Source organism: Phytophthora cinnamomi (assembly GCF_018691715.1).
Source record: "Phytophthora cinnamomi strain GKB4 chromosome Unknown Contig13, whole genome shotgun sequence".
NCBI lineage: Eukaryota > Oomycota > Peronosporomycetes > Peronosporales > Peronosporaceae > Phytophthora > Phytophthora cinnamomi.
This window is the reverse complement of record NW_027150946.1, coordinates 457,947-468,520: the sequence shown is the minus strand read 5'-3', so window position 1 is coordinate 468,520 and position 10,574 is coordinate 457,947. Positions and strand designations below refer to the sequence as shown.

Below are 10,574 nucleotides of genomic sequence, written 5' to 3'. Positions count from 1 at the left end.
CTTCAATCACAGACCCCGGTGGCACGTGCCAGCACGCGCAGTCCGTCTGCCTCGCGGTAGGGATCCAGTCGATCGGACAGCGAAGTGCAACCTCAACACCCCCACTCAATTCGATGTCTCGAGCTTGGGTCCAACGTTACTACACATCATTAAGTAGCGGAGCGTCTTCGACGATAGACCCTTTGTCATGAAGTCAGCGAGCTGGTTCTTGGTCTTCACATACTCCAGCGCGACTTTGTTGCTCACCACCTTCTCGCGAATGAAGTGGTAGCGTATGTCGATGTGCTTCGTGCGAGCTTGGTATCCAACATTCTTCGCCAGTGCCATCGCGCCTTGGTTGTCTTCGTAGATCACCGTAGCCCCCACTTGTTCAGTGCCAATGTCCTTCAATAGACGGCGCATCCAGACGCACTCCTTCACGCATTCGCTCAGAGCCATATACTCGGCCTCTGTAGAACTTAACGCGACAGTCTTCTGATACGTCGAACGCCACACCACAGGAGCACCGCACATCATTAACATCGTCCCGCTTACGGTACGACGGTCGTCGCGGCTGCCGGCCCAGTCCGCATCCGAGTAGGCGACGAGCTCGGTTCCACATAACCCATCGTACGTGATGCCCACGTCCTTGGTCTTCAGTAGGTAGCGCACTACCTTGATTCCGGCGTCCCAGTGCTTCTGGCCAGGGTTCTCCAGGAAACGACTCAACTTGGCAACGGCGACCGAAATGTCAGGTCGTGTTCCACATGCCAGGTACATCAGGCTGCCCACCAGCGATCGGTAGGGCTTCGACTTCATCTTGGTCTTCTCTTCTTCCGCCTGCGGTTCGTCGGCCTTGGTCAGATGAACTCCAGCTTCCATAGGCGATGTGCACGGCTTCGCGTTCTCTTGCCCAAACTTCTTGATGATCGACTCGGTGTAAGCTTGTTGAGAGATCCTCAGTGTCTTGCGATCCATGTTGTAGTCGATCTCAATTCCAAGAATGAAACGTGCGCGCCCGAGGTCTTTGATTCGAAACTTCTCCGCGATTCCAGCCTTCACCGATGTAATCACCGCATTGTCCCGCGATGCGATCAGCATGTCGTACACGTAGAGACACACAATGCAGTGGTCGTCTCCATCCCCTCTTGTGTACACACACGGGTCGGCGTCAGCAGGCTTGAATCCCATCACCTTGAGGTGCGCGTCAATCGTTTCGTTCCATACTCGTGACGCCTGTTTGAGTCCGTACAAACTTTGCAGCAACATACAGACGACGTCCTCTTCACCATCTTCTTCGGCAAGTGTCAAGAGGTCTCGGAGTCCCTCCGGCAAGGCCATGTAGATATCTTCTTCTAGCCTGCCGTACAGGAACGCGGTGTCGACGTCGCATTGCTCGATGTCGTATCCATCTGCGACGCACTTTGCCAACTTGGCACGAATCGAGTTCAGGTAAGCCACCGGGGCGTACGTCTCTTCATAGTCCACTCCGTGACGTTGCGAGTAACCGTTGGCTACGAGACGGGCCTTGTGACGAATGACTTGTCCCTTCTCGTTGCGTTTCAATGCGAATACCCAACGACAGGCGATCGGTCGTTGGTTAGCTGGTCTCGGCACCAGCTTCCACATTTTGTTAACCACGAGCATCTCCAACTCGCTCTGCATAGCCCTCTTCCATTCCACTTGGTCCGCACTCGCCATAGCTTCTTCATATGACGTCGGGACCTCTTCCGTTGCAGCCATTGCTTGGCCACCTTCAATTGCATGTTGGTCCTCGTTAACCTGAACTCTGCCTTGAATCATCTTCTGGCGCTTCGTGCCAGTAGTCGACGGTGCCACGACTTGCTTCTTGCGAGCGCCTGCCTCTTCAGGATCCGTTGTCTCGTCAATGTGGCGAGCACGCGATCGGGTAATCATATGATGTGTCGATCCGTATGGCACGATCGCATCGTTTACGCCCATGTCACGTTGAAGTGGGATAACGTCCCCAACTTCAGAATCCATTGGCACGACTTGTCCTGACTCGTCCGGTTGATACCCACCATGGCTGGGCTGCTCCACCTTGACTTCATCGTCATCCAGCTCCATTTTCTCCACCATGTCATCCAGACTTGTTGTTTCCACGAACTTCACGGTTCGCACGATTTGCACCTTTCCTGTCGCCACGTTGAGAACTCGGTATCCCTTGACACCATCCTCGTAGCCCACGAATTGACACTTGAAGGCCTTAGCATCCAACTTGCGGCGCTTCTCGTCGGGAATGTGCGCGTAGCCAACTGAACCAAATACTTTCATGTACTTGAGCTGCGGCTTGGTTCCATGCACAATTTCGTAGGGCGTCTTGACGTTCACCGAGTTGGGGAGCCGGTTGATGATCCACGCAGCCGTGTTTACGGCTTCGGCCCACCACTTTTTCTCGATGGCTTCGTGGTTGAGCATACAGCGCGCCATCTCCACCAAACTTCGGTTCATGCGCTCAGCCAGTCCATCCTGCTGAGGCGTGTATGGCACCGTCTTTTCATGCTTGATGCCACTGCGGTCGAGGTAGGCCTTGAACTGCTTGCCCGTGTACTCGCCACCATTGTCAGAACGTAGGCGCTTGATCGCCTTGCCTGTTGCGTTCTCCATTGCTGCCTTGAAGATCTTGAACTTCGGCAGCACTTCCGATTTGGCCTTCATCAAGTAGATGGTCACGTGACGTGAGTAGTCATCAATGAAGGTTACCACATACGTGCAGCCACCGCGTGTCTTGGTCTGCATCGGACCCATCACGTCCGTGTGCACCGGATTCAGTACGCCTGCACTCTTGACGAGCTTCTCCGGGTGTCGCGGATAATCGTCCGCTCTCATCTTGCCCATGCAGCAGCCTGCGCAGACGGTACCACTTGTGACACCATCCAAAACGCAAGGCACTCCGTCTGCCATGGTCAACAGCTGTTCGTAACGTTTGAACGGGATGTGGCCGAGACGGGCGTGCACAACGGCCCATGGCTCCTTACGAGATGCCGTCGCCGCACGACACACCTCGCCCCCCACCGTCTTCAACTTGTAGACGTTTCCAAAACGCTTGGCCTCCATGACGGTAGCATCGCCATAGCGAAAGACACACTTGTCCTTGCTGACCTGCGCGACGACGTCCTTCTCGGCCAGCTTCGCAACCGAGATGAGGCTTCCATCAACTTCAGGGATGTATAGCACATCCGACAGCGTGACAGACGTTCCGTCCATCAGCTTCATTCCGACGGTGCCCTTTGCAACTGCGTCGATCTTCGTGCCATCCGCGATCGTGATGCGGACTGGCATCGTGAGCTCCTTCATGGCCACGAACTTGTCCCGGACGCTGGTCATGTGCGAGCTGGCACCGGAGTCCACGAGCCACTCCGACGTTGCTCACCGGGTCGAACTCTGCCTTGATGATGTGGGGCAGCAGTCCCTTGCGCGAGAGCTTCATCCGCATGTTGAACTCCCAGTGGAAGTAGTTATCTTCCACGAGCTTGACGGTGTCCGCGTAGCTTGGGCTCATAACCAATTGAGAGTGTGCGAATGAGGCTTGGTAGTCGAGTGAGTAGTTGGAAGGAAATCCGAAAGTGAGCTCGATTTAGGTTAGTGTGTTTGCCAGCTAGCAGTCCTTACTGTATGCAATGTTCCCTAGTAGGTGAGGCTTGTAGATGTGGTCCAAACGATCTCGGCTGCGGTCCAAACGAAGTTGCCAGTCGTAAGACTGATCCGCCTAGTCACGGCTGCGGCTCAAAACGGTTGACTCAACACATGCAAATCATAAGCACCCAAATTGAAGTTGTCGTCCAATCACATTCCAGTATCAGAGATATTCCAGCCAATCAGGTTGCGAGATCTTCCCATCTTCAATCACAGACCCCGGTGGCACGTGCCAGCACGCGCAGTCCGTCTGCCTCGCGGTAGGGATCCAGTCGATCGGACAGCGAAGTGCAACCTCAACAATTCGTACACCGTCACCGCTGTTTGCGTAGGTCCTAGATACCCGACTTCACGTCCATTCAAGTCTCCCAGGTACAGCTGAGTGCTCGACAGCCCCGGAGAAACCAAGTCTGTGCGAATTGTGTACCAGTCACCGCCGATGCGGATCGGATACCCCGGCAGCCCGTACGCAGCAGCGTAGAAGTTGCACGTCTCGCCAGCCGAACACGTCACGAAAATCTCGCCCTCCGTCACATCCACCTTGCCCTCTAGCGGTTGATACGACTGTTCTTGGGCCACACCAACCGTTTGGATGGTGTCGAGGTCCTCCAGCGCGTACCGAAGCTGGTCCGCACTGGACTCGGCGTTCAGCGGACGTGTGTACTGGCCCTGGTAGCCCACCTGGAACGTGCCACTCATGGTGAGTGCGGGGTTGTCGTTGTACACGCCGTTGATGGACGCGTCTGTATTGGGCGTAATGACAGCGTTGGGGTCCGTAGCGACGACGGTCATGCTGATGTCTCCGTACACACGGTCGAAGCTGATCGTGATGTCTGCCGGATTGGTTGTGGTGCACAACACCGACTGCGCCGGCACGCTTGACGCGCTCGACACGCTGAGGCTTTCGGCTTCGACACCGAAGAGCGTGAGTAGACTCGTCTCGACGTCAGTCAAAAAAGCATTGTAGTTCGGACTAGCGCTCGCTCCGTTATACGTAAACTGCACCTGGCCCGTAGTCGCCTGGCACGAGAACACCATCACCTCTTTGCGGAAGTTGGTTGTCCCTGCTTGAACCTCCACGACCGATGCAACGGTTGCATCAGATGGCTGTAGTGGTGGCAGATCGCCGGGCTCTGTCGTGAACGTGATCAGAAACTCAGCGTTCACTGCTAGTGCAGTAGCAGCCGAGGAAACGACAACCGATCCGACACTGGAGAGCGCCTCCAGAGCTGCGACGAGGTTGGCTATCGATGTGGCGCCCACCGTTTGGGCCGTTGCTCCTGCGGTGAGTGTCGCGGTTGCCATGCCGCGGAATTCGAGGGTGAAAGTCCCCACTGCGAGAATAGTGAGCATTTGGATTTCAGACACCGGAGACTGGATCATGTTGTTGGACCACGCCAGACTGGGGGCCCCCGTCGTGATGCGCTGCGTCCGGTACAAAATGTCCGCGTCCGTGATGAAGACGTCCGCGGGATTCGCTGTGAATTGCGCAGAGGTATCCCACCGCACCTGGTACTTGGTGATGGGACTGCCGTTGTCCGTCGCTGGCGGATCGAACGACAGCCACAGCTGATCGCCCACCGCGTTGGATCCTTTCGTCATTTCCTTGGTGAACACGACCGCACCGACGCCTGTTAAGGAACTAGCGTTCCCCTGTAGCAACGGCAGGTCTCCGGAATTCAAGAGGTTATCCATGAACGTCACGACCCAGCTGTACCCCCCTTCTTCGTCGGGGTCCGAACGCTGAACACTGACTTGGCCAACAACATCCAGCGCCTCGAGCTTCTCTTGCATGGACGAACCGTCCGGACTCGCCGTCGCAGCCATCTCTGCTGCATTGAAGTTTATTGGATCCGTCACAGAGCTGGCGTAAGCGAGCGTGAACGTCCCACCTAGCGCGTTCCCCTTCCTCACTTCCTGTACCGAGATTTGACTACCCGTTCCCACTAGAGAACTCGTAACTCGCAAAGTGGGTACGTCGCCGTTGTAGTCTAGGAACGTGATCGTCCAGGTGTAACCAAACTGTGGGGACGGAGCCGACTGCTTCACTTGCACTGTCCCAACCCAGGCCATCGCTTCCAATGCCGATTTTAGTGTCGGTGCATCAGCGTTAAAAGGGATCGGAGAGGAGGATTCAATCAGAAAGCTTCCACTTAGAACATTGCCGTCCGTGAGTGTATCCGTTGTGCAGGCTGCATTGGTAACTGCGGCAAATGTTGCGTCCACTGCACAGATAAACTGCGGTAAATTCCCTTCGGAGTCGGAAAACGCTACCGTCCAAATAAATCCACCCTGTTCGTCCGCAATGGATTGTGACACGAGAACATCCCCAAACACTGGGAGTCGATCGAGATCTGTCGTAAGCTGAGCTGCCGTGGCCATCGAAGCATCGACAAATGTATTGGCCGCATTGAAGCCACCATAATCCAGCATGGAAATAACAACCAGACCGTTTACGCCCACCGCGGTAAGTGCGTTCTGCTCCTGTGTCTGAAATGGTGGGCACAGTGAATTTGTCCACTGAAGCACCGGTATGTCTCCGTAGACACCGTTACCATGGAAGAAGATTTTGTACAGGAAGCCATTCGCGGTGTTATCCGTGTAATCCTCACGAGTAACAAACACACTGTCGATATTCGGCATGGCTTCAAGCGCAGCGTCCATATCATCCGCGGATGCGTCAAAAGCAATGCATCCAGATACTTGTCCCGCTCCCAGATATGTGAATTGCAGTTGGTACGATCCCACCACCAAGGGTTTGCTTGCCTTCACAATTACCTGCTGCACGGCGGTATCCGTCCCCATGGCTGTGTCTGTGTTCATGCTCACGTCGCAGTGTCCAGAGATACCCACAGTTCCTGCCATGGAATTGTCTCCGCACACAATTGGCAAAGTCTCGCCGGCAACATTGTTCCCAACAAATGTGATCTGGAATATGAATCCGTACTGGTAGTCCACAGATCCATCACCGTCCCGGGTGACAATGATGTCCGATGTCGTCACAGCTGGATTAGCTACCGAAGTTAGTGCAGTCGTAACCGCAGCAGCGTCAGCGTTGTAGGGGATAGCTCCAGTCTTGGTCCCCAGCAGCGTGAATGTACCAGTTCCACTAGCCACGTTTCTCTGGAAAAACAAGGTGTAGCTTCCTGTAGTGATCGGCGCTGTCGCCCATATACGCACGGTCTGTACGGTTGGAACACGGAAGGCGAGGTTTCCTCGAATGCAGTTTCCCCCAGGACAAGAAGCGGGTAAGACAGAAGTCTGCAGAGTTTGCACCTCTGGAATACTCGCTGCTTGCGTAGCGATCTCCTGGATTTCGGTGATGTGCGAAGCTGCCAGCCTCACTTCTTGGACTTCTCGCTGGTACAGAGCGTATCCAGACGCGAGGTTCTGCACCCCAGTAGCTGCACTGCTTGGGATCGCGAAGGCAGAAGGTGTGAACGTGCCAACGCCGATATCGGTCCAAGCCGCTACGTGAGCGTAGTAGTTGATTCCAGAGAGGAGGTTGGACATCACGTACGAGTTCGATGCAGATCCTTGGACGAAGTCGTCTTGAATTGTCATCGTTCCTCCGGGTAATGCCGTGGTTTGTTGGCCGAGTTTCGGTATATTCCCTAAGGAGGATTTAAATTTGATCGTCCACCGGAATCCGTTCACTTTATAAAAGCCTCCGGTTGTTGCTGCCCAGAGCTTGACAGATATGGCGAAGCTGTGGTAGAATCGTCCGTTGGTTGCACACCACTGTAGCTCGGATCTGCTCGACAATGAGTGCATGCTGACTCTGGTCTCTTCGAAAATCTGGCAAACATGATGATGTCGAGAAGGGTGAGGCTCACCATAACCATGTTACTCTAGTAGTACACGCCGTAGATCGTCGCAAACACCACAATACCACCAGTAGCAAAAAGGGTAAACGATGTTGATTAGGTGGCTACATTAAATCGGTTGCCGCGTATCGTCGACTTGACAATGCATCAGGGAATGAATGGTTCTCTCCCAGATCTAGCTCATGATCTTGTTGTTGGTCCACACGACACCCACCTCGTTGAGCTCCACGCCTGCGTACCCAACGAAACCGCCCAGCTGGAAGCCGGTGGGAGCGCAAATCTTTCCGGTCTGGGCCGTGCGGGTACCGCCCTCGAGCACCCTGCCCGACGTGGTGGTAATCTTGATGTACATGATGCGCGTGTGATCATGGTACGTACCCCAGTGGGCCTCCAAGCAGTTGAAGCGCTCACCAGAGTTCAGAGTGAGCGTCTTCGGGGTACCGATGTTGCCACCGTGGAACGTATTGACCCTTGGCCCCCAGTGGGGACTTGCGTCGATGCCGACGCCATTCACATCCACGCCGGAGCGGATCGTGATGGAGTGCACGATTTCTCCGGGCGTTGTAAAGGTTGTATCCGTAAACATCGTGCCGAGCGATTCGCCGAAGGTCTGGCTGACGATGATCCCGCTTTCTTCATCCCCAGCGTTTACCCCCATCCGCAGCAGCCCCGCTTGTCAATAGCGCGACCATTGCAAGTGCCTGGAAGAAGAACTTCATCGTCGTACCCCTGGGCTTGTCGGGGTCCGGATGGAAAATCGAGAATGAGTCGTAACTTCTCTTTCTCTTTCCAAATGAGAAAGCGCTGCCAACACGCTGAAACACTCGGTCATTGGCACAGCGTCGCTACTTGTACTTACGCTATCATCGAGCTTTGCTTTGCAGCGCAAACAGCACCATCTGGGGCAACGTTAGGATAAGAGATAGGATTTATCGATTGGAAGGCTTCAATGTGATTACAGTATAACCCATGATTTTTGTCGTTGTCGTCGGGATTCCTGCAATACACTCGTCAATATTTACGTTTATTGCGCACTAATATACTTTATTTCTGTCTGAACGAAGTTAGAACTGATTGTTTGAGATAATCACTCCAGGCTGAAAACAATCTGAAACTCTACTAAAATCGGGTCAATCTTGCAAACCCTAACACTAGTAGTTTACTGTAAATATGGAGACCCCCAGTAGGGTACAAACTTTAATTTGGGAGGTAATTAGATGTGGACTCCCCAATTCAGAAAATTTCAAATTCTGATTTGATGGGACATAAATAGTAGGGGGGGGGGGGGGGTGCTCATACTAGGGACCTCTTTAATCGACACATTTTTAATGATAATTTGAGACCACGGTAAACAGAAAAAGGCTAACGAACTGGAGTACGAATCGCAATGTAACCTTATGAATCGAAGGAACTTGTAAAGTTACATCGGTCGGGGAAAAATATCTCCATTTCCGACCTCCGAAATTCCGGGTTGTATTTGACCTCAACATTTTTTTCAATTTTAACATATTGTATATTGTCGGGAAGTTCGTGTAAAAACAATCGAATTAGAGTTGTTTTAGTTTTCTGCGAGTGTTTTTAACTTTTACATTTCTGATGTCCGGTTATGTACGCATTTTGATTGGTCAACTTTAAATCGAAACTCCAAATGGTGGCTAAGCATCTTTTCGTTCTTTGTAGGATGACAGCATCTGCAAATTATCCTTTCAAGTCCACGTGGTCGGGGATAGAAATTTTTCAGCCTCAAATACAGTAGCCTGACTGGTTGGCTGTGGCGAGACGGAACACGTGGGTGAGCCAACAAGATCGTACTGCGGGCGCGGTGTCTCCATAGTGATATATGGGTCCTGTACTATCAACAGCCAACGGTTTGCGAGGTGCTGAGTGTAAACTTCACGCCCAATTGTACAGTGATGAAGTTTGCTATGCGCTGTAGCATATTGGCGTGTCGGGCAACCAAGGACATTGATATGCGCTGAGATTACTCATGAAGGAATTTCGATCGGGTTACCGTATGGTAACGCAGAAGCGGGAAACATGACAATGATGAACTACCCCGGGTAGTTCATCATTCATTGTATGTCTACCCGCTCCATAAAAAGTAATCTAGCATAAACACGGCGTACCTATATCTCATGCACGAGGATGATCAGTCCAGAAGTTGAATACTGTACATAGAACATTTTCCATGTTCGATGATGATGAACTGTATAACCTGCTGTTGCGCAACGTTGTCATCGCCAACGGTTGGAGCCGCCCTGCATGCGTTTGAATCCATGCGAACAATCATAGCGTAGTGGACACGCTGGCGACGCAGCTGGCCTCCACCTCAGCGCCGTCGAGATCTCCGTCGCCGTCGCCGTGAGTTCAATCTCCTTGTGCCACTCGATATCGGTAGGCCTGTTGCCGAGAGTAAAATCCATTTTCATTTTTCAGTGGGGTACGTTTTTGTCACTTTGAACCTGTAGAGTAAAATCCAGGCGCTGGGCTCCACATCGACGGCGGAGCATAACGCCGACACGCAAACCGACGCAACCTGACGAAGACTTTATCGATAGCTTCGTCCTGGGAGGACACTTCGACACAACGGACGTCCTGTCAGGATGTAAATTACCACGCGGCAAAAGCAAATTCTTCTTGAGGACGAGTGCGCGTTATCACTATCCAGAAAGTGCTACGTGTATTACCTCCAAACAAACAAAGCTCCTACTGCGGCGCAGCAAACACAAAGTCTCCCGTGACCACACTGCCATCTTCCAGCACTAGGTGGTCTGGACACAACAAGCTTTGAGCATTCGCGCGCGTGCAGAAGTCGCTGTTGAGTCCTTGACTATTCACCGTCAACACGCGTACGTAGTACGGCTGTGCACTTGTCAGCCCCGAGATCATCGCCGACGTCGTGGTGACATCGACCTCCGTGGCCAAAGAAAAATCACTCGAGACTGCATACTGCACAAGGTAACTCTCGAGACTCACACCACCGTAGACCATGTCTAGTCCACCGAGAATGGGACAGCTTTGAGGCGCTTGCATCGTTCCGGCGCACGGAATTCCATGGGCAGGGACGCGCGGGGGCTGCCATACCACTTGCAACTGACCAGCAGTAACAGT

At 53.1% G+C, this 10,574-nt stretch overlaps 1 protein-coding gene across 1 annotated transcript in view; it reads right to left on the bottom strand.

Annotated features, from left to right (window-relative positions):
- Positions 1-458: 458 nt before the first annotated feature.
- Positions 459-10,574, bottom strand: part of IUM83_19497 (Projectin/twitchin) — a gene marked incomplete at both ends in the record, with an annotated part of 31,946 nt that continues 21,830 nt past the window's right edge. Inside the window, 2 exons of the mRNA XM_067944549.1 lie at positions 459-474; positions 4,106-6,745. Coding sequence (XP_067797768.1) covers positions 459-474; positions 4,106-6,745 — 2,656 coding nt within the window. The remainder of the gene's footprint in view (positions 475-4,105; positions 6,746-10,574) is intronic.